General features: G+C 54.6%; 7 protein-coding genes across 7 annotated transcripts; 3 read left to right on the forward strand and 4 right to left on the reverse strand.

Annotated features, from left to right (window-relative positions):
• Positions 1–119: 119 nt before the first annotated feature.
• HD553DRAFT_285053 (iron hydrogenase) lies at positions 120–2,672 on the reverse strand. Its single transcript, XM_046178217.1, has 4 exons — positions 2,408–2,672; positions 2,119–2,330; positions 1,478–2,041; positions 120–1,411 (listed from the first exon to the last, which is right to left on the reverse strand). The coding sequence occupies exons 1-4, from the start codon at positions 2,531–2,533 to the stop codon at positions 280–282; spliced, it is 2,034 nt and encodes a 677-aa protein (XP_046036322.1). The 5' UTR covers positions 2,534–2,672; the 3' UTR covers positions 120–279.
• A 671-nt stretch (positions 2,673–3,343) lies between these two features.
• Positions 3,344–4,387, forward strand: HD553DRAFT_324298 (uncharacterized protein; the record flags this gene model as incomplete). Its single annotated transcript, XM_046181470.1, has 3 exons — positions 3,344–4,082; positions 4,154–4,227; positions 4,346–4,387. 3 exons carry the CDS (start codon positions 3,344–3,346, stop codon positions 4,385–4,387), a joined length of 855 nt encoding a protein of 284 aa, XP_046036323.1.
• Positions 4,388–4,721: 334 nt separating this feature from the next.
• HD553DRAFT_312277 (putative nucleoside-diphosphate-sugar epimerase) lies at positions 4,722–6,531 on the reverse strand. Its single transcript, XM_046180077.1, has 2 exons — positions 5,949–6,531; positions 4,722–5,867 (listed from the first exon to the last, which is right to left on the reverse strand). The coding sequence occupies exons 1-2, from the start codon at positions 6,201–6,203 to the stop codon at positions 5,151–5,153; spliced, it is 972 nt and encodes a 323-aa protein (XP_046036324.1). The 5' UTR covers positions 6,204–6,531; the 3' UTR covers positions 4,722–5,150.
• A 1,106-nt stretch (positions 6,532–7,637) lies between these two features.
• HD553DRAFT_285061 (uncharacterized protein) lies at positions 7,638–10,340 on the reverse strand. Its single transcript, XM_046178218.1, has 5 exons — positions 9,909–10,340; positions 9,694–9,837; positions 9,564–9,622; positions 9,241–9,483; positions 7,638–9,163 (listed from the first exon to the last, which is right to left on the reverse strand). Exons 1-5 carry the CDS (start codon positions 10,234–10,236, stop codon positions 7,808–7,810), a joined length of 2,130 nt encoding a protein of 709 aa, XP_046036325.1. The 5' UTR covers positions 10,237–10,340; the 3' UTR covers positions 7,638–7,807.
• Positions 10,341–10,477: 137 nt separating this feature from the next.
• HD553DRAFT_312283 (uncharacterized protein) lies at positions 10,478–11,344 on the forward strand. The gene is made up of 2 exons (XM_046180078.1): positions 10,478–10,808; positions 10,917–11,344. Exons 1-2 carry the CDS (start codon positions 10,531–10,533, stop codon positions 11,290–11,292), a joined length of 654 nt encoding a protein of 217 aa, XP_046036326.1. The 5' UTR covers positions 10,478–10,530; the 3' UTR covers positions 11,293–11,344.
• A 1,154-nt stretch (positions 11,345–12,498) lies between these two features.
• HD553DRAFT_350408 (putative phosphoribosylformylglycinamidine synthase) lies at positions 12,499–17,040 on the reverse strand. Its single transcript, XM_046183527.1, has 2 exons — positions 16,850–17,040; positions 12,499–16,763 (listed from the first exon to the last, which is right to left on the reverse strand). The coding sequence occupies exon 2, from the start codon at positions 16,747–16,749 to the stop codon at positions 12,670–12,672; it is 4,080 nt and encodes a 1,359-aa protein (XP_046036327.1). The 5' UTR covers positions 16,750–16,763; positions 16,850–17,040; the 3' UTR covers positions 12,499–12,669.
• Positions 17,041–17,317: 277 nt separating this feature from the next.
• On the forward strand, positions 17,318–21,025 carry HD553DRAFT_312288 (putative cytoplasm protein). The gene is made up of 10 exons (XM_046180079.1): positions 17,318–17,518; positions 17,686–17,825; positions 17,898–18,311; positions 18,402–19,083; positions 19,149–19,450; positions 19,520–19,592; positions 19,658–20,225; positions 20,297–20,395; positions 20,468–20,778; positions 20,860–21,025. The coding sequence occupies exons 1-10, from the start codon at positions 17,387–17,389 to the stop codon at positions 20,893–20,895; spliced, it is 2,757 nt and encodes a 918-aa protein (XP_046036328.1). The 5' UTR covers positions 17,318–17,386; the 3' UTR covers positions 20,896–21,025.
• Positions 21,026–21,052: the final 27 nt, after the last annotated feature.

Raw genomic sequence — 21,052 nt, forward strand, 5'->3', positions numbered from 1 at the left:
TCAAAACGAAGGAGATGGGTGATACTGTAGAGCGCAAGATTTTCCTCGGTCGCGAGACAGCCGGAGCGACGACCACGTTGAATAATTCAGACTAGATGAGAGGACACAGCCATGGCATCGTTCCCTAGGCGGTAGACTAGATCGAAGTAGATTCTCTCGGTGGCTTACTTAACGACAGAGGGCGTATCTCTTATGCGACCGCCCGGCGACTAGGGAAGCCTCATATCCCAAGTCGATGCGACATCTATTGATTGATATTATGCAATGCGAAAAAGTCCTCTACCACTTGGCGGTCAAACCGCTTACATCCCCTTCGACCTTCCTATATCGAGTTCTCAAAAAGTTTATCCGAGCCTCGTATGCGATCTCGGCTGAATTCGTTGTTGACAGTGATTTTTTGGATGACTCGACGATTGTACCGATGATCTGCTGACCGATCTTGGTGGCAATTTCGATTTGCGGATCTACCGCGCTAATCTTGCGATTTTCCTGCTCCTCTTCGGCAACAACTCGATCTTGACCGTCCGCCTTGGGCGATTGTGGCGGTGTAGGTAGTCCCGACCAATACACCTTCTCGACCTTTGCCACCCAACTCTTTGTGGACCATCTCATTCCTTCATCTATCTGCTTCTTGGGCGCCTCGACGCCCTCCATCTCCCAGTCTCTATTATACCCCTCTTCGTCCCGTCCCGCAGCTTGCTTTGCAGCCGTGGCAGCATTCTCGGATTTGGGCTTCATCTGGCCTCCACCATTCACACACCCACCAGGGCAAGCCATGACCTCGACATAGTCTAGCGTCCTATCCTCGGCCTGCTCGGCGATAGAACTAGCAGAGGAAGAGACTGCCGAATCCTGCCCGGCCGCAAGCTTTGCTTTTCCGGCACGTCTTCTCGCAGCTACCGCAGCGGAAAGCTTGCTGGCTCCAATCCCCCGTCCGACAGCCTTGACACCGGTTTCCTTCCCTACCTTGCGCACGAGGTTTTGCAAGTTCCTGAATCCATAGCATTTAGCTCCTTTGAAGATGATCTCTCCCGTCGCGGCGTCTTCCAAGATATACTCCACGTGATCTTCCGACCCACGGACAGGTCTAGTGACTAGCCGGGTATCGTTTTGATGTTCCCTCGCCAAGGCGTCGATGAGGGTGTGCAGATACGAGCCCGATGACGTTCCAGGGTGTGATATCAGCTCAGGAAAAGGGCTGTCTCTCGGGGACACCTCGTGCGCGTCCTCGCCTGAGACCGCCTGGAACGGGTTGAAACCTCGTTCCCGCAACAAGAGATCCAATTCGCCCGTTGTCAAGACGCAGTCGACATCCCTAGTTTCGTATAGTTCCGAGTAAAAATCTGAACGTGATGCTTCGAGCTTCTTGTCGTAGCAAGGCATGACGGTTACGTGGTATACATCTTTCGGGCTGTCATTATTCGCTCTAGTGTCAGCCCTTTGTCTTTTACCTCTCGACAAGCCTGCGGCAACTCACGTCTTTTTCCTCTCCGCTGCCCACCACTGCTTCACCAAGCTCCCCATAACACCCTGCGAACTCCTCGTATGACTGACAAAATCCAGCAAGTCCCCATGTGCCTTCTCGGCATAACATACCCATCCAGGACAAGCGGAAGCTAGCATGGGCAACCCGCCTCCCTTCAAAGGGGTCCCCAGGTCGTCCGCGGATGATGGGGTAAGAGCTTGTTTGCCCTTGCCGACCAGGCGGCGTTCTTTATATTCTGCGACGTGTTCCATTAAAGAGAGGTGTCGTGCAAAAGTCGTATCCCATACTCCGGCCCATCCGCCGTTGTCGGGGGAAGAGAAGAAGGACCGGATTCGCCTTAATAGTCGGGTCGTGGTCAAGCCTTGACAAGAGCTTGATGAAGACGACGAGGATGACGAAGGTGTTTCGGTGTACGACGCGACGAGGGAAGCGAGGGTCTGAGGGGAGACGGTAAGGATCCCCGTGCGATCATCGTCTTCGGCGTTGATATAGGTCTGAACCTCCAGGTGCGATTGCAAGGTGATGAGCATCGATTCCGTCGAAGTGACGCAGCCGCTGGTAATTCATAAATGAAAGGTTCTTTCAGCTCGATTGACGGGGAGACTAGAGGAACGGAGACCAGCGATACTCACCTGCATGCTAGACAGTCGTTCAAACTGATCTCGGCCTTCTCTAACTGCTTGCCCTGGGCGCCCTGCGGTTGCACCTGTACAACTCCTACCGAATCCGTTCCGTCTACAGCCTTATCCGTACGCTTCAAAGTAGGTGCTGGCGCAGCGGTGGATGGCTTTGAGCTGATAGCTACTTCATAATAGTTGTTCTGAGCGTCAATATGGATGTCCGTCTGTAATATCGATGAAGGCGGAAAGTCGATTAGCAATCAGCAGAGCAAACATTCGCGTGCCGATCGCTGGGGCTCACTTCCGGATTCACTCCCTGAGCTTGATCTGTAACCTTGTTCTTCTGCTTGACGGGCAAGATGCAGGCTTGAGACGGGGCCAGGAAGTCGTCCAGGTCCGTCAGCTGGAGCGCTCCGGAGAACGCCATGGTATAGAGAGATGACGGCCGGGTCAGGAATTGATGCTATGCCTTTCAAGCCTTCTAGTTCCCAGGCGCAGGAATATCAGAGAAAGCTGCTCAGATTTATGCGGTCCCGGATGAGGAGAGGAGTCGAATCTTGGTACAAACTCGTCGCCTCTCTTCCTTTCCTCTCACAAAGCGAAATGCTCGACTTTGGATTTGTCAACCTCGCGATCGCTCGCTTCCACCCGAAGTTTTACATCCGATAATGACGTAAGGGGGGATGTCGGAAGCATATCTCGCTTCAAGGTCACTCACGGCTATGAGCTATGGATATCCATCGCCGTGATCGCAGTGACAGCCCAGGCATGGCGCATATCAAGCTTGTATTCAAGGTAGTGGCCCCTCCTGATGTGAACGTATCATGCCAGACGACATGAAAGGAGCCGAACCCGTTCAAGACGTGGCGCTTACAGGCTTTCCAGACCTTGGGATGCGGGGATGACCGGTCCAAACGAGGACTGGTGCAGTCGACAAGGATCGCGATCGGTATCGACAGGATAGTGCTCGTGTACGTATGGAGACGACAGGGAGGACCTCCCAGACTGTCAGGACGCGAGAAGTCGTCATGGATCCCGGTCATCTTACCGCCAACGCGCTAGCTACTAAAGAGCTAAAGCAAGGAGTCGATGGACACCATCATCGTTACTATCAGTAGTCGACGAGGCATATAAGGCTATAAGGAGAATACAAAGTCACTACAGCTGCCTAGAGCTCTATCATCCGCAAACCTCTTGTCCGCTACTCAAGTTCTATACCGACCAACACTTCACCAGCATGATCTCCACTCTACAAAGACACGTCCCTCTTCCGCTCTCACCGCCAGCTTCTCCCCCATCCCCTCGGACAACTGCAATTACTCCAAGCCAGACGGCCAAGACGTCACCAACAATTGTCAGACCTGCACCGAAGCTCGCATCGACGAGCAAAGCACAGATGCGCAAGAAAGGTCGACGGAACAATTCGACGCAAAAGAAGAACCTGGACGGGTCGTCCTTGTCCACGGCCGACCCGCCTCCCCTCGATCTCAATCAATCTTGTTGTGACGAAGACCATTCATTGGTTTCTTATCCGGATCGGCCCCCTACACCACCACATGCATCGTGCTCTTCCAAGTGCTCGAGGTTCGATTACACCCGTATCGCTTTGACGCGGGAAAACTACGAACACATCTCCGCCCTCCTCTGGGCGCTGATCGAGACGGACATGAGGGCTGTCATGCAGACACAAAGTACCTCGGGAGCGTTCATCAGTGAAGTTTCTTCAGAGCTCCCTTCCCGGAAGTCTATCGAAGTCGACCCGAACTCCTCGATTGTTCACGCGCTGCGACACCGTTACCTTCATCTACCCCCACCATCGGCCATGTCGACGAGGACGAGAAAAGGAGAGAAATTATCTGGATTCGATCATCGGGAGTTAGGGTTTACCACCAATCACGTGGGGTGTCAGTTGAGAGCTTGCGCGGTCAAGCGGGCGAGCATGTTTGACAAGCTGCTCGAGGCCGAGTACCGGTCGGGTGAGTCGAAGTCGAGGTGCGGATCGATACCTAGAGTGACATAGTCAGCTGAGCTGGATCGTATATGGTAGTGCCTATCATGGTGCATGTTCAGCCAGAGTTGATCGGGAAAGCGCCGCTCAGGCCATTCAACCTGGATCTCCATGTGAGCCGGGATGCGGCAGCGCGAATTTTCAATGGGTCATGCTTAATCAAGATTATATTAACATAGCTACACGTACACACGGACGAGATGACTGGTAGCGAGTACATCTGCGCACCAGAACTCGTCCGGGTCTTCTTCCCTTGTTTCTACTCGAGCGTGACTAAACGTGAGCTAGTCAAACGTCTTCTGAATCGACCCATCGAGACTGATCAGTTTGGTCTGTCAGTCATGCACTCGCTGTATACCTTGAATCACGCATTCGGAAGGGGATCGGTCTGTCCGATCGACGAATACGGGTACGATGATCCGCAAGCTGTACTGCATAGCGACTCCTGGAAACAGTGAGTTTCCCCTACTCACGTCGTGTCATGACCTAGATTACGACCCTGACGTATCTGGCCTCATTAGCTGGGTGGGCTGTCCGCAAGCGCTTCAGAGCCGGAAACCTTGTCCGACCGAGAAGGCGACGAGGATTTGGTTGGTCGATGGTGCGGCCGAGGTAGCGTTTGACGCGGAGGTGACTATAGAACGCCATCATCATCACAAGCTTTACATGATCGCTGACATCTCTGATTTCCCCTTGCATCAATCAGTGTCAACCTGTAAGCATACCTTCCTACAGTCCGGCGAGCATACTTGCCCAGAAATTGATATTGATCCGTTCCCCTAGGACGAAACGACCATCGACCCAGAGATCACGCCTGGACCCGAGATACCCCGCTCGAAAGGCAAAGGGAAGGCTTGAAGAATCGGTGTATGGTTTTGTCGTTTCATTAAGCAGTAGATCGTTAGGGATAGATCATATAGCTTGTATCGATACATGTGTGTAGTAGTGTGAACAACAGAACTGTAGCTGCTCGTAAAACAGTTAAACTCATCGAGGTGATCTATGTCGTATTACAGATTTACAGACGCACAATCGCCTATTCCTTCTTGCTGCCCTCGACCATTGCCCTGATCGTGACCTCGAACGCCTCCGGTTCCCTTCCCAGCCATTCTCGCAGGTGAGGTGTAACCACAGCGGCCTCCCCGTCCTCGATCGCTCCATACACCGTGGCCCATAACCTGGCTAGTTCACCAGAACCGTATGCCAATTCGGTGGACTCCTTCGCTTCCTGCTCTTTCCTTGCCTGGACATAGGAGTCCATGTCGAGTTGTCTGATACGAAGATCCCGACCGACGGCTTTTCCGATGATTTCGGCCGTCTCGGACAGGGAATAAGCTCGAGGTCCAGACAGGTTGATGGACTTGTTGATGTAAGGGAAGGAACTCGGGTTTTGCTGATAGTCTGCAATCAGGCGAGCTGTCGCTTCTCCTAGTTCGTCCCTCTTTGCCCATGCTAGGCCTGGCGGATCACCCGAATGAGGTAAAACGATCTCGCCCGTCTCAGGAGGATGGGCAATGTCCAGCCCGGGCAGGTAGACAGGCCAGCTCTCGTGGTAAAGTCCTTGTCGGATGACGGTATAGCTGAACCCCAGGTGGGCATCAACCTGAGCTCGAAGGTGAGCTTCGGTAGCGAGGTGGGCTAACATGACATGGGCTTTCGAGGTGGTTGAGCCGTCTTTGGCGAAAGCAAGGGAAGAGTAGAAGATGTGACGGACTCCTTGGGCGATAGCCGAGTCGATGGCTCTTTTAGCGACCTATACAAGATGATCCGAAGTATGATGCGAGATATAAGTTCGGAATCCACAAGCGCCTTGTAAGTCTATCTGAGGACAGACCATGGCACGATGTTCAAACTCGAATGTCGGATACGAGATCAAGTTTAAAGTTTTGATCCCCTCGAAAGCGCCATCCAACGAGGCAGCATCATCGAAATCAGCCTTTCGCAAGGTAGCTCCTTGATCTCCCTGAGAAGACAGCTTCTGAGGGTGTCGAGAAATCAAGGTGACTTGCTGCGGGTCTACCTGAGAGAGCAGGTGGTTGAGCGTAGAGCCTCCCAAAGCTCCTGCTGCAGGGAAGATGCCGATGTTCATTTCTGTTCGAGGCGAAGAGGAATTGAACGTGTGGTGAGAGTGAAAGACTTTTATGAAGACTTGATATACCAGAATATCGATTCCGGGATCCGCAGGATATGTGCCTTCTTGGGCAGATGGAGGGAACGAAAGAGGCGATCGAGGGCAAAGTTTGAGGAATGAGGGATGCACCGCTCCTTCATCTATCCCCTACACAGGTCGATCTAGATCTTCTTGGCTTTGAACGGCTGAGGTCAAGGAGCAAGGAGGTCGTGGGATCGTGGGCAAGGATGCACATGAGATGGAACCCTTGCCGTATCAAAATAGATCGGTGGTTGCGAGTCAGTAGTCCGAGACGACACTAGGCCCGCCATGGGCCACGTCTGATCGTCTGACGTATATGAATATATGAATCGACCGACTTCACGCTACCATGCTCGCTAACGCAAGACAGAGACCAGATACAGAGAAGGCCGATGAGCAGAAAGATCCAGGAAAGGATCATATGGCACATGGCATATGGCCATATGAGAGGGCTTTTGACGACGGTCAGCGAGACAATGTCGTCCTGTCCGACGGACACACAACATTGTCGCCGGTTCTATAAGGGCGAGTCATCCCTGTAGGGATATAAGGGGACATTGCCTTCGTGCTCCGGGTCGGTGGCCAGGAGGTGATCGTCGGCGTCTTCCTCAATGGCGAATGAGGGGAACAGTTGCTGGACCTTTGCCCTCGCGGGTAGCTCGAGGGTGGTTTTGGACAATGAGGCCCTGGCGGACGAACCGAATGCCGACTCCTTGACCCTCTTGCCCTGAGGCAGGTGTTCGAGGGGCCGGATCTGCTCGGCAGGGCGACTGTGCAAGCGCATCTGCTTCTGCACCTCTTTCCTGACCTCGAGAGCGATTAACTTGTCACGAGCCAACTGCTCGGCCTCGAAGAGTTCCCAGTCAGGTGACCAGGCGGCCGGAGGGGGAGTGACCGGGTTGGGGGTAGCCGGAGTAAAGACGAGGGTTTTGATCAAGTTGAACATGGTAGAATATGGGTTTCAGCGAGAGATGGACTTAAGAGGGGTGTCCGAGTATAAATGAATGTGGATTATGTCTGCATGAGAACTCGCAAGTTGCAAGTTAGCTCTTGGCCTCCCGGTCTCATGAACCCCCCTCCTTGACTTACAGGTCAGTGCTGTTACAAACAAGTGTTGTACGTGACCGAGACTTATGACTTGATCTCATCGCTGGTGAAGGATAGCTAGAGTACTGGACTAGGGTCAGAAGGAAGAAAGATGTCAATTAAAGTGATGGTACATAAGTGGAGCGGCGTAGTAAAGAAGGAGTGTAGGAGAGGTAGTAGAGAAGGCAGAGGCTGTACCGACGTCTCGAAGAATGACCCTTATTAGGTTATCTCGATGGATCTTACGTCCATGGGTATTACTTGAAACTTTATCAGCATTGAAAAGTCGCTACTGCGAGCCCATCATCTTCAGAACAAAGCCCATCGGAGAGGCCTTTTCTCTCGCACGAGCCCTTCGACCGTGGCCTAGTCATCCTTGATACAGTTCATCGCTCATGACGATGTCGATTATCTTTAATTACATATCATTGATAAATATCTCTCGAACTTTGGTCTTAGAAATCGGTCACTCGACCTGAATACTGCCAGTCCCCATCTCCCGCGTGGAACGGATCCCTCTTCGGCCCGCCCACCTCGCCCGTCTTCGGGTTTACCTCTCCGTCAAACTCTTTTTTCGAGGTCGTGCGCCTCAGATCCCGATGCGCGATCAGATCGGCATTCGACGCCGGGGTTTTGGTTTGAGCTTGAGCTCGGGCGTCATCCAGCGATACGCCGGGTCCTTGAGCAGCCTTGACGAGCGCATCGAACTCGGCCTGTTCTTTCCTGGGCAGAGGCATCGGTCCTTGTCTCTTGATTGGCGGAGCTTTGGGTTTCGGGTATGCTAACGTGGCCGAGGTATGTATCGATCGACGAGAAGCCAGATCGGTCGGCCGGCCCAGGTTCGCTCCCCGCTCGAGCAACTTGCGCGCGCCGTTACTGATCAGCTGTCCGGCTCCTGCTCGTGCAATCCCAGCGAGACTCTTGACCGTCTTCCACCCGTCCAGCGTATCCGCTCCAGCCTCATACCAGCTCTTCTCTTTGACCCCTGCATTCGCTCCAACCCTCTCCATCAGAGCTCGTTTTACGGGAGTCATCTCATTGATCAAGTCCATCCCTGTCGATCGAGCCCAGTTGACGATCGGCATCCTAGTACCGAAAATGTGATGCAGCTTGTCCGTGGTCGACAGCAAGAGGTGATTCGCCGGATATCTCTCACGCGGGTATGCCAACATCGCCGTATAAGCGCCCAGGTCACCCCCGACCTTGCCCACGCGGTCCCAAGTCTCTGCCAATGCCTTGACATCCGCCAGACCCATGTTCAAGCCCTGCCCAGCGAGGGGATGCACCGTGTGCGCAGCATCTCCTACCAGAGCCGTTCGATCGCCGATGTAGCTCTCGGCATGGGACAACCGATAAGGGAACGAAGCGACCGATTTCTCCGCGATGCTCATCACGGGAGGGGGCAAGCTCTTGACGTCCTGGTTCGTAAGTGTTGACAAGACGCGTTGACTCTCGGCCTCGATCATCTCTGCAGAAACGCCTTGGCTGAGGATCGCCATGTTGAGCTTCTCCAATTCCTGTTCCGATGCGTATAGACCGAGGTTGACGAGATGGGCCAACGCTTCCGGTCCAAGTGCCTTGTAAGCAGCGGCGAGTTCGGGTTTGGTGGACCAGACCATGGTGGATGAAGTCGGCGTCATTGGCAGAAAGGCCAAAGGGCCGGTAGGCAAGAATCGCTGGAAAGCCGTATGGTTGGCATCAAGTCGACCGTGGTTCAGAGTAGCGACGATCCCGTGAGTAGGGTACGGGTGGCCGAATGATTCGATCTTTGAGAACGACCTGACTGGCGAATTTGGCCCGTCCGCTCCGACCTATCACGATGGTAACCGCATTTCGTTAGATACCGTGTCTCCTCGTTCATCCTCCCTCCTCGTAAGAGCACACTCACCACGACCCCGCCCCTGACCCACCCCTCTTCTCCCAATTTCAGGACCACGGACCTCTTCCCTTCATCCATTCGCATCTCCTGCACCTTCGCCTCTTCCCGGATCTCTACCTTGCCCTGTCCAACCTCGGCGATCCGACGCAAGAGCGCACGTTGAAGGTTGGTGTTCTCGGTCATGTACGCCATTGGGGATCGAGTGGCGGGGAAATGAATCTGAGAGGAAGCGGAGCCTGTAGAGGTCCAAACCTGATGAAGTGGGGTGGTATGATCTTCAGGATACGGATTCGAGGTAGGTGATAATACGTTGCGGAATCTCGAGTACTTACGAGCATATCCTTGACGGGGCATGATCGGGATTTCTCGATATACTGCCAGGCGCCGATGCCTAAAGCAAGAATGGATCGAATCGAGATCAGCAAGCCGGGTGATAAGTCCTACTGGCACAAAGATGCTCACTTTTGAGAAACTCGACATTCTCCGCCGTGATACTGCTGACCCTGTTCTCGAGCTGTTCGGTACCCTTCCAATTCCGTACCCGATCGAGCTTGCCCCCTTCGACTAGGAGGACTCGGCGGTTACTGAGGAGGTGTTGCTTTGAGACTGTATGCAGCAGGTTGAAATATGAGAATCAGTACAGGCCCAGACACCTGTAGCAGGAGATCACTACTCACGTAAACTGGCGGCGAGGGCGAGACCAGCGTTACCGGCTCCGATGATGACGATATCATATGTGTTCTCTGGCGAGATCGAGGGTACCGCCGTGGTCTCATCGACCGTAGGACTAGTCGTCGAGGGCGAAGATACCGTAGCATAATACCTCGAGGCGAGGACCGAACTCGATCGAGCTGGATCTGATGACCTAGATGTGCCCCTACGGGGCAAACATGATCGGGTTCGAGCTGTTGAGGTAGGTGCCCTGTGGGCGATCGAGGCCAGAGTGGGAGCTCGTTTGGTCGCACTTCTTGCGGTGGTGACGATCTGGCGTGATGTCAAGCTCATGATCGAGTCTAGTAGATCGAGGGTATATTCTTGAGGACGTGAGCGAGAAGGAGGTGGCGATGAAGATGCAAGATTGATAGATGTCTGTATATGCTATATACTCTACTAACTACTTGGACTTTTGCCCCCCTCCTCCCACTTTGGCGCGGATCTGCCCGAGAAGGAGAGCAAGCTGGCCTGGAGGCTATGAAGGAGAGAGACCTGGTACCCTTATACGATCAACTACACCGTCATCCTAGATCTCAGATTCACCTCTCATCTTCTACGCCTGGCTCCACTGTCATACACTCATATATGTCGTCCTCGATCAACCGCTCCGAATCTCCAACACCTCCCACCCGCTACTCTCGGGAAGAAGAGCGAGAAGAGGAAGCCGACCACCTCATCCCCGAACCTCCTCTCAATCCCAACCGACCCATGCACGCAGACACCCGAGCGGCATTCAACCAACCACCTCCATCAAGGTTGAGCAGGGCAGCTCTGATCGCGGGGATCTTGCTCTTGCTCTGGATCGCATCCAAGTTGGGGCAATGGGGTCAACCGGTCAAACCGCAGATAATCTACGCGAACCGGTACGTGCAGATCCTCTTCTTCTTTCATTTTTGAAATCCCGCTTTACTGACCCGGCCCGACGGATTTCACTACATTCATCTCTTCCTGCTCTCGCCTTGGACGATTAGATATTCAGATGAACACAAGTACCGTCCCGCCGCTTCCCCCGTCATCACCGAAACCTTGAAAGACGGCCGCATCCGATTGCGAGGAGCCAACGTCGCCGGAGTCGGAATCCAAGCTACCGACCTCCCCAAGACGCCTCAGCAGATCGCCCGCGAAAAGAGGGAGATCGAAAAGAAGGCTCTGGAGGATGCGAAAGTCAAGCTGGGGTTGAAGAAGAAGCGAACGAAGGAGCAGGAGAAGAAGGCGCATCAGAAGAGGATGGCCAAGAGGGGTGAAGCGGAGGGGATGCCGACTAGGCCGGGTCCAGGGGGAGGAATGGGAGGCAAGATGGGTGGGAAGAGGGCTCCGGGTGGTAGGGGTGGAAAGATCGGGTTGTAAGCTGGGGTGCATGAAACTTCGTTTGTCGACATAGAATACCCATCCGCAGCGCTTCTGAATTTGCGACTTGTGCCGAGCTTTGCACATCGTATGCTACATTAGGACCCTGGATTACACCAAAAAAAGGATCCATAACCCCTAATCTACTTCCCTGCAAGTTCGCATATTGCAAGCTAAACCCGAAGACTTGCCCATGGCGTTCTTTCCGGGCGTTCTGTAGTCTGTTCAACCGTCAGATAATGTCATAGTCAAGACCGAGTTCGAGATCCATATTCGAAAAGGATGCGGAGAAGGGATCATGACGATGGAGATAGTTCGCTTCGAATCCAGGATCATGTCAAGTCACGACTGGACAAGAAGTTCCGAAGGCGTTTCGCAAATCGACAACCGATTAAGCATATCCCCTCGAGCTTCTCTCGAGCCAAAGCTTTTGCCTTATCTGAGCAACAACGCATGCTGAATCACTTGTGTTGTCACAGAACTCGGATACCCGCCACCATGTTCGGATACATCGAGGGGATCATCTCGTGGACCTCGACGACCCCATCACCATCTGAACTTGTCGAAGCAGAGAAGCAACAGCCCATTATTAGGGAGAACGCGATCAGGGAACAGGTCCGGGAACAGGTCCGGAAGCAGCTGGAAGAACAGCTGCAACACCGTGCCGTCCAGCAGCGACGGGACCATCTCAATCTCATCCAGCAGCGACCGGAGCAGTTGCCTCGATCACACCAAGCTAAAGCCTCGCTCATGGGCGGATCGTTTTCCGGTACGCCTACCAAGACTCCTATAAAAACGCCACCTCCACGGTCTCTTGCAATGCTGTTTCCTTCTTTCGACAACGACCCTCCCATCGCCGGCAGCTCCTCCCTTGCCGAGAACCCTGCTTTCACCGACAATCCCTTCATCATTGGGAACCGAAAGCATCGCATGTCGACCGAGGAGAGGGAGAAATACATCATGGCAACCGACGAAAACCACGAAAGCAACCTCGCTTTCTATCCCAACGAGTCGTCGACTCGCTCTCCCACCCTGGTTGCGTCGTCACCGGCCCGAATTGAAGTGCAGCAGCAACAACTCACTTGGGTCGACGACCAGCGCAGTCGACGTCGCTGCGCTGGTCGTCATCCTGGGACCTATGAGACAGTACATCAAGTGCTCCCCTTGTCTGTGGTCCGACGTACTTCAAATGCAACAGGTCGATGTGTTGAAGATTTTCGTATATCGGAATCGGAATAATTTCTGTTGAACATGCTGCTGCAGAGACGAAATACAAGAGATAGGCGAAGCCGGAATCTGACTAAAGAAGATGTTTTGCTTTTGGGGGTGACGAATTTTTCCTCTATGCACCGTCTGACCGATCGACCTCAAATTGACCTATGACTGGGTGGCAAAGGCGTACGCATTTTGGAACAACCTGAACCAGGGGGCCTTGCCGTCCCATTTCTTTCCCTCCCCGACCGGGAACCAGCTCATGCTCTCCCTCGCGACGGTACGTTCAGGATGAGGCATGATGGCCAAGACCCGCCCGTTCGTCGTTGTGATGGCCGTGATCCCCTCGGGACTGCCGTTGGGGTTCGCAGGGTATGTAGTAGCTGGAGAACCGTTGTAGTCGACGTATTGACCGACAACGAGGCCGTCCGACGTAAGCTGGGAGAGGCGGGAGGCATCTGTGTACGATACACGCCCTTCTCCGTGGGCGACGGCGACGGGGAGCGTCGACCCTTCCATACCCTTGAGGAAGATGCAGTTGGCAGCAGACTCGGTGACCTTGACCGAAGCAACCCGACCTTCGAACCGTCCGCTCCTGTTCACCTTGAACAAGGGCCACGACTCGGCACCAGGGATGATCTCTTGCAGCTGACTGAGGAATTGACATCCGTTACAGACGCCCAAAGTAAAGGCATCTTCTCGCTTAAAGAACGTCTCGAACTCGCTTCGGGCCCGCTCATTGAGTAAGATCGACTTGGCCCATCCGTTACCGGCACCGAGGACGTCTCCATAGGAGAATCCACCACAAGCAGCCAATCCCTTGAATTCACTCAACGAGACCTTGCCCGAAATGATGTCGGACATGTGCACGTCGACGGCTTCGAATCCGGCCTGAGAGAATGACCAAGCCATCTCGATCTGTCCATTGACTCCCTGTTCTCGAAGTATGGCCACCTTGGGCGCCGTGGCAGATTTATTGACATCGGCAAGGAACTCGGTCTTGAAGTCGCAGATCAGACCGGTATCGGCGTCATCCAGGATTCGGTCAAACTCTTCCTTTGCAGCGATGGGGTCGTCGCGGATGGCCTGCATGCGGTACGAGGTCTCGGCCCAGAGCTGTTGGACGGCCCCTCGAGTGCTCGTGTAGATCGTGTCGTTGTTGTGAACGATATTGATCGACTGGGCGTCTCGGCCAGTGACTCGACCGATGACGTGCAAGTGGCTTGTAGGGAAGCCAGCCTTGACAAAGGCGTCCGTTAAGGCATGCATGTCAGACTGACGGACCTGCATGACGGCTCCGAGTTCTTCGTTGAACAGCGCGGCGATAGCGTCCTCGGAAGGTTGGATCGAGTCGACCGAGATTTCCACGCCGCAACGACCGGCAAACGCCATTTCGGCGATCGTGGTGAACAGACCACCGTCCGATCGGTCGTGATAAGCGAGCACGGTCTCTGGATGGTCCTTCTTGAGGTGCTGAACGGCGCCGAAGAACGCCTTGATATCACCGGCCTCGACGACGTCGGGAGCTTCGTGACCGAGCTGCTTGAATACCTGGGCGATAGCAGATCCGCCGAGCCTCTGCTCGCCTCGAGCCAAATCCACAAACACGAGCGAAGTCGGTCCTTCGACATCGGTTCGAAGTTCAGGGGTCCAGGTCTTCTCGACGTTGTCGACGGGAGCAAAGGCGGTGATGATCAGAGACAAGGGAGCAGTGACCTGCTTCTTGTCGGAGCCGTCCTGCCACTTCATGGACATCGACATCGAGTCCTTGCCGACAGGAATACCGACACCCAAGGCGGGACAGAGGTCGACACCGATCGCCTTGACGGCTTCGTAAAGCTTGGCACCCTCTCCCTCATGCGAAGCGGCCGACATCCAGTTAGCGCTCAGCTTGACCTTGCTCAGGCTGTCGATCGAAGCAGCAGCGAGGTTGGTGAGCGACTCGGCGACAGCCATGCGGGCGGAGGCACCGGCGTCGAGCAGGGCCAAGGGGGTCCTTTCGCCCATGGCCATGGCTTCACCGACGACGACGTCAAAGCCATAACTCGATCGAGTCACCGCGACGTCAGCGACGGGGACCTGCCAAGGTCCGACCATCTGGTCCCTGGTGACCAACCCGCTGATGGTCCGGTCACCGATGGTGATCAAGAACGACTTGGACCCGACACTCGGCAGTCTCATGACCCGGTTGATCGCCTCTGCCATCAGGCTGGTAACAGGAGCCTTTTCGTACGCAGGCAGATACGACATCAAGGTAGAGTCGAACGGCGTCCTGTTCGGGTTGATCGACTGGGCCTCTCGTTTCATCTTGGGCGGTTTGCCAAACAAGGTCGACATGGCGATATCGATCGGGCGTTCGCCCAAAAGCTTGTCGGTGACGACCAACCTCTCTTCCGAGGTGGCTGTCCCGACGATGCTGTAAGGACACCTTTCCCGCTTGGCGAGCCTCTCGAACGTGTCCAGGTCGGATCCGGGTCCGACGGCGAGCACATATCGTTCCTGGGACTCGTTACACCAGATCTCCATGGGCGACATTGACGGATCATCGACGAGTACGTCTCTGATCTCAAAGACCGCACCCAGGTCCGAATCGTGTACGAGCTCCGGCAGGGCATTGGACAAACCTCCCGCGCCGACATCGTGGATGCTCTGGATCGGGTTCTTCTTGCCCAACCCAACACAAGCGTCGATGACCTGTTGAGCCCGACGTTCCATCTCGGGGTTTTCCCTCTGCACCGAGGCAAAGTCCAGATCGGCCGAACTCGCTCCGGAAGCCATCGAACTGGCCGCTCCTCCTCCCAGACCGATCAACATTCCTGGCCCACCGAGTACGATGATCTTGGCCCCTTCTTCAATCTTGTCCTTGAGCGCGAATTCCGGTCGGACATTTCCCAATCCTCCGGCGATCATGATAGGCTTGTGATATCCCCTCCATTCGGTCGACCCCTTTTGTTCGCTCTCGACCTCTTGCAAGAAAGTCCTCCAGTATCCACCCAAAGCCGGTCTGCCAAATTCGTCATTGAACGCCGCTCCACCGAGGGGAGCTTCGATCATGATGTCCAGGGCCGAGGCGATATGTTCCGGTTTTCCAACATCGGATTCCCACGGTTGGACGAACCCAGGGATGTTCAGGTCTGAGACGGTGAACCCGGCCAGACCGGCCTTGGGCTTGCTTCCTCGTCCTACGGCTCCTTCGTCCCTGATCTCTCCGCCCGAACCGGTCGCCGCACCCGGGTAGGGGGAAACCGCAGTAGGGTGATTGTGGGTCTCCACCTTGATGAGGATGGGCATGGGTTCGAGGTTGGCCTCGTACGTTCCATCCTCCCTCGGCATGAACCTCGGCGCGGTATAACCCTCGAGCACGGCGGCGTTGTCCTGGTAAGCCGAGATGGTACCCTTGGAATCACAAGCCTTTTCGGTATTCCTGATCATCCCGAACAAGCTCATCGGCTGGGCTTCGCCGTCGATGGTCCAATCGGCGTTGAAGATCTTGTGCCTACAGTGTTCCGAGTTTACCTGGGCGAACATGAAGAGCTCGACGTCGGTAGGGTTACGCTTGGCGGCGAGGAAAGATGAGATGAGGTAAGGAATCTCTTCCTCTGACAGAGCGAGACCGAGCTTGACGTTGGCTTCTTTGAGCAGTGCGGTAGGGTCTTCGGCGGTCAAGATGGGGATGGTGACCAAGGGAGACGGTTTAGGCGGCACAGGGGGGAAGACGAGGAAAGCCGCAGGAGTATCCGTCATGACCGTCTGCGTCATCCTGTCGTGAATGTCCGGGAGGACCTTTTGTACGTCCTGCAAGGTGATAGGCGAAGACGATCGGACGACGTAGAGGAACCCACGTTCGATACGCTTGACGTGAGAGCCGAGTCGGCATATCCGGGCAATATCGGTAGCTTTTGACGACCAGGGGGAGATGGTTCCCGGTCGAGGCAGGACGTAGAGAGGCAAGGTATATTGCCCATCCTGGTCCTTTTGCTGAGGGTCCAACTGTGACGAGCTCAAGTATGTCTTGGTCGAATCCAACCGGTCGTCATCCCCATACGTCAACAAGCTCTTCAAGATCTCTCTCGGCTTGGCCTTCTCGTCCTGGAGCTCTGCAAGCGTTTCGTCCGAAGTAGGCTGGACAAGGTGAAGGTAGACGCTGTCGACCGAAGTGACGGCGGGAACGGCGGTCTGGAATGATCGGGTGAGGACGGCACGCTTGACCGTCGAGAGCGAGGAGGCACCGGGAAGGACGAGCATTGTGTTGTGCTGAACTTTTGGATTTCCAAATCATTCATAAGAGATTTTTGGTATAAGCTCGGATTAGGAGAAGATGCTGAAGATTATATGCCAGACTTACAGCTGCAGCTGGTCCGGTTGATCGGTTCGAAGAAGTCGAGTCAAGAGAGACGAGTTTTGGGCCGTGGGTATATGGGTATGGTCGTTCCGAATCGGAATTTCGACGATGTAGTTTTTTGAGGGTTCAGCGAGTTATTCCACGGTGATGCATCGCCTCAGGATGACCTGGGAGCCTGGGAAGATGGAGCGTTCAGGCAGAAGGAAGGGGATGGAGAGAATCTTCATGACCTCGCAACTTTTGGGTAAAAGTCGAGAGATAACAGCGGTCGACTCCCCCCGGAATCAAAAAGGACGAACATTTCGGGCGCAACAACGGATGCAAACGGACATCAACAACTATCCCGGATAAAAACAGGTTAATGTCCGTGATCACCATACCACCGTGTGTATGCCGTCATCGGTCGAGAGGGTCATTCAGCCCCGAGGAGGGGTCATTGTCATTATTGTCATATGGTTGCATGATTGTACACCCCGATCCTTCAGGCTGTTGCGCTGTTGTAGCTGACAGACATACTTCATATCGTCACACTAGCTCAGCATGGACTTTCTGCGCAATATCGCCTCGGCGGCGTTACAGTCCACAGGTGTCTCGTTCCCATTCACGATCGGCGATCGAATACCGGGCACAGAGGGCAAGACGATATGGGACATCAGGGAGGGGGTCAAGAAGGTGAGTCTAGAATCCTTTTGTTGTGTTTCGTCCAACTTATATGCAGCAACATTGCTGAGATTTGACGCTGATACTGCTTTTGCTTTGATATCCTTGTTTGTCTTCCACTGGTACTCGAAACCACCTCGTCGTGCACCCGCTATACGTCACGCGCACTCGAATGACAGGACGACCAAACCCCCTTGACTCTGTTCATCTTCGATTCTACACTTCCACCATTACAACCCGGGAATCGGGATCGGAAAGCGCTGTTCAATATCGCCAGGAACGCGTTGAAGAAGCTAAGATCCATTCGACATCCTAATATGTGAGTATCGCATGTTCTCCGTCATTCGGTTGCCGCGATGAAGGCTGATCGAGAGCAATGCCGCTTCCGCAGCCTACGCTATATCGACTCGCTAGAGACCGAGACCCACATCTACATAGCCACCGAACGCGTCCGCCCGCTCTCTGCAGCCCTGACCGATTTCACCAACTCGTCGATTATCCCCTCCTCTTCCCACCGAGAACGCGCGAAACAAGAATGGCTAGCCTGGGGTTTGAAATCCCTCTCCACAGGTCTGGCGTTCATCAACGCTACTCCTCTTTCACAACATCACGCGCTATTAGGGTTAGATAACGGGTCGGTCTGGGTGACGCCGGCGCTGGAGTGGAGGTTGGGAGGGTTCGAGGTCTTGACGGGAATGGAAGATGGCCAGGGTGTACTTTGGGGTGCGGGAGGACTGATAGGCAAGGAGGTCGGGGAGGTCAGTGCGCCGGAAGTCAGGAAGAGCGGTTGGGGGGCTTTAAGAGAGTGAGTCCTTCTTGTTTTTTTGGGATTTTGGGACTCGAGGTGATTCGGGTCGAATGCTGATACTCTATTCACACTGACTGATGTTCACAGCCAAGATCCAGCGCTCTCAGATACATATCTCCTAGCACTCCTCATTTACCAGCTTTATAATCCGGACAGGCCTCTCCCCAGCCTCTCTGCCGCCCCGCAACTTTCCACAATCGGCTCGGTCCCGAAATCCTTGTTTCCGGTCTACAAACGCATGCTCAACCCTAATGCCAAGACCCGGCTTGCGACGACGCGGTTCGTCAGCGAAGTGGAATCCACGGGGTATTGGCAAGGAAACAACCTGATCGAGCTCGTCAACTCGCTGGAAGGGTTCGAGCTCGCCGGAGAGGCCGACAAGATCAGCTTGCTCAGACGGATAAGGGAGAGTCAAGATATCCTCCCTCCGCCGTTCTTGATCTCCAAGATCCTACCTTCGCTATTACACTCCCTCTCGTTACCCTCGGCACCGGCATCACATATCCTCCCCCTCGTACTCAGCATCGGAAAAAATGTGCCTCCGCACAGGTACACGGCGACGGTACTCGACCCGGTCGTCAGGTTGTACGCGAGCCCAGATAGGGGGACGAGGATGGCCCTCCTAGAAGGCTTGGCGGAATATGGGGAGAAGTTGGAAAAGGGGATGGTTGTGGACAAGGTCTGGCCGCATTTGATAACCGGATTTGCGGACACGGTGGCCGTCATCCGGGAGGCTACTGTAAAGGCTATCCCGATTATCGCCCCCAAGGTCAGTTTTCGGGTTGCTCCGGGGTTCAGATATCACTTTTGCTGATTCTTGATTTTGGAATACAGTTGAACGACAGGCTACTCAACAACGACCTCCTCCGGCTGCTCGCCAAAATGCAAGTCGACCCCGAGCCTTCGATCAGGACAAACACCTGCATCTTGCTCGGCCGACTCGCCCCTCTTCTGGGGCCGAATACCAAGAAAAAGGTCCTCGTACCCGCTTTTGCGAGGAGTTTGAAGGACACATTTGTGCATGCCAGGGTAGCTGGATTGATGGCTCTCATGGCGACAGTAGAGTTTTACGACAAGGACGATATAGCAGGGAGGGTCATCCCGAATATGGCTTTCACGATGATTGACAAGGAGAAGTGAGTTGTCGCTACTGATGTGAGTTTGGAAGGAATCCAGCGACTGATTTATCTTGGGGCCGAACACAGGCTGGTAAGGGACCAGGCGTTCAAGGCGATGCAGGTGTTCATGGGCAAGCTCGAGGCGGCAGCTGCAGCAATGGTGAGCATGATCGCTATGAGGTGACGGCACGTTTGAGCTCTGCTGATGTCTGCTCTGAATTATAGCCCGAGACGGCGATGAATGACAATGTCCCTTTTGGCGCCGCCAACGGACCTTCCACGACGACTCAAGCCAGTGCCGCACAAGCTGGAAGCAACAGCCTAGTCGGTACAGCTGCAGGCGCGGCAGGCGCGTTGGCAGGATGGGCCATCTCGTCCCTGAACAAGCAACTTCCTTCCAACGAGGCGCACAGTCAAATGTCGGCTACTCCGGCTCAAGTGCAAAGGCCTCTCGAGCTGCCTAGACCAACGTCCGAGATCTTCAACTCGACTTCAAACATGCCTTCGCCAGCTGTCTCTCCTCGACCGAGCTTTGGGGATGTGTCTCGCCAATCTCCGGCGTCGTCCGCGTCCAAGCTCGGAGGTGCTGGAAGATTCGGGGCGTCCGCGGCTGGTAGTCGGGCAGGCGGGATGCAACTCGGAGGCTCATCGCGGGTCAATCAGAAGCAACAGAAAGAGGTCTCTTCCCTCGCCGATACGCTTGCGGCCGAGTACGAAGAGGAGGAAGGGTCGGTCGGGGACGCTTGGGGCGATGGGGATTTGATGGATGTCAATGCCGATGCGGATGATTGGAGTGAGTCGCAAATGATATTCGCGTGTGTGGGGTTCTTGTTGCGGAGCTGATCGAGGAGGTGGTTGTTGTAGGCGCGTTCGAGGCGGCACCGGTACCCATGGAGGTACGGCCTTCGACGAACGGTTCGCGCAAGGGGTCGACATCACTGCGCACTTCGACCATTGCCTCACGTAAGCCCCGAAGAGTCGGTCTGGGTTCAGATTCACGTCACATATTCATCCGGTCCTTTTCGATGGTTGCAGCTCAAGTGGACGACGGAGACGGATGGGGAGATATGGACCCGGTGCAAGAAGATGCCGTCATACCAGAAGTCAAGATAACGAAACCCATCTCTACGCCAAAACCAAAACCCCAGCCCAAACCGGTCGCCGCGGCGAAATCCATCCCTGCGCCAGTGATAACCAACGTGGACGCACCCATCGAACCCGCTCGAGCACAATCGCCAGCAATCAGTATACCCGAAAAACCAGCCACGCCACCGGTCAACTTGGCTTCCATGAGCAAGGAGGAAAAGGAGAAGGAGATGGCGCGACGGAGGGAAGAGAGGAAAGCCGTGAGTAAAGAAAGCGTATTGATGGTATACGTATGGATTCGTCTGACCCTGAGGAACTCGGATGTTTGGTTTCGTTTGCAGAAAATCGCCGCGATGAAAGCGGGCAAAAAGGCATAATCAGAGGGCGCCAGTCGATACGTCGCGCATTATCACCATTGTATCCCAACGATCCGAGGCTCCCTTTTCATGACACATTCACGAGCTTTCCTGTATCCGTGACTTTTTATGACACGGTCAACCATCCTGGCGTTGAGCGTTGTCAGTCACGTGATCA

The sequence above is a fragment of the Filobasidium floriforme genome (assembly GCF_021052385.1).
Source record: "Filobasidium floriforme strain CBS 6241 chromosome Unknown HD553scaffold_12, whole genome shotgun sequence".
Taxonomy (NCBI): Eukaryota; Fungi; Basidiomycota; class Tremellomycetes; order Filobasidiales; family Filobasidiaceae; genus Filobasidium; species Filobasidium floriforme.

What these genes read in the sequence shown, in the direction of transcription:
- HD553DRAFT_312288 (XM_046180079.1), top strand. Translation starts at nt 17,387, where the DNA reads ATGGACTTTCTGCGCAATATCGCCTCGGCGGCGTTACAGTCCACAGGT. An exon ending in AGGCGGCAGCTGCAGCAATG is followed by an intron (nt 19,593 to 19,657) that starts GTGAGCATGATC and finishes TCTGAATTATAG; the next exon opens with CCCGAGACGGCGATGAATGA. An exon ending in GGAGGGAAGAGAGGAAAGCC is followed by an intron (nt 20,779 to 20,859) that starts GTGAGTAAAGAA and finishes TTTCGTTTGCAG; the next exon opens with AAAATCGCCGCGATGAAAGC.
- HD553DRAFT_285061 (XM_046178218.1), bottom strand. Translation starts at nt 10,236, where the DNA reads ATGAGCTTGACATCACGCCAGATCGTCACCACCGCAAGAAGTGCGACC. An exon ending in CGCCCTCGCCGCCAGTTTAC is followed by an intron (nt 9,838 to 9,908) that starts GTGAGTAGTGAT and finishes TGCTGCATACAG; the next exon opens with TCTCAAAGCAACACCTCCTC. An exon ending in GAATGTCGAGTTTCTCAAAA is followed by an intron (nt 9,623 to 9,693) that starts GTGAGCATCTTT and finishes TTCTTGCTTTAG; the next exon opens with GCATCGGCGCCTGGCAGTAT.
- HD553DRAFT_312283 (XM_046180078.1), top strand. Translation starts at nt 10,531, where the DNA reads ATGTCGTCCTCGATCAACCGCTCCGAATCTCCAACACCTCCCACCCGC. An exon ending in CAGATAATCTACGCGAACCG is followed by an intron (nt 10,809 to 10,916) that starts GTACGTGCAGAT and finishes TTGGACGATTAG; the next exon opens with ATATTCAGATGAACACAAGT.
- HD553DRAFT_350408 (XM_046183527.1), bottom strand. Translation starts at nt 16,749, where the DNA reads ATGCTCGTCCTTCCCGGTGCCTCCTCGCTCTCGACGGTCAAGCGTGCC.
- HD553DRAFT_285053 (XM_046178217.1), bottom strand. Translation starts at nt 2,533, where the DNA reads ATGGCGTTCTCCGGAGCGCTCCAGCTGACGGACCTGGACGACTTCCTG. An exon ending in AACGACTGTCTAGCATGCAG is followed by an intron (nt 2,042 to 2,118) that starts GTGAGTATCGCT and finishes ATGAATTACCAG; the next exon opens with CGGCTGCGTCACTTCGACGG. An exon ending in GCAGCGGAGAGGAAAAAGAC is followed by an intron (nt 1,412 to 1,477) that starts GTGAGTTGCCGC and finishes GAATAATGACAG; the next exon opens with CCCGAAAGATGTATACCACG.
- HD553DRAFT_312277 (XM_046180077.1), bottom strand. Translation starts at nt 6,203, where the DNA reads ATGAACATCGGCATCTTCCCTGCAGCAGGAGCTTTGGGAGGCTCTACG. An exon ending in AGTTTGAACATCGTGCCATG is followed by an intron (nt 5,868 to 5,948) that starts GTCTGTCCTCAG and finishes CATCTTGTATAG; the next exon opens with GTCGCTAAAAGAGCCATCGA.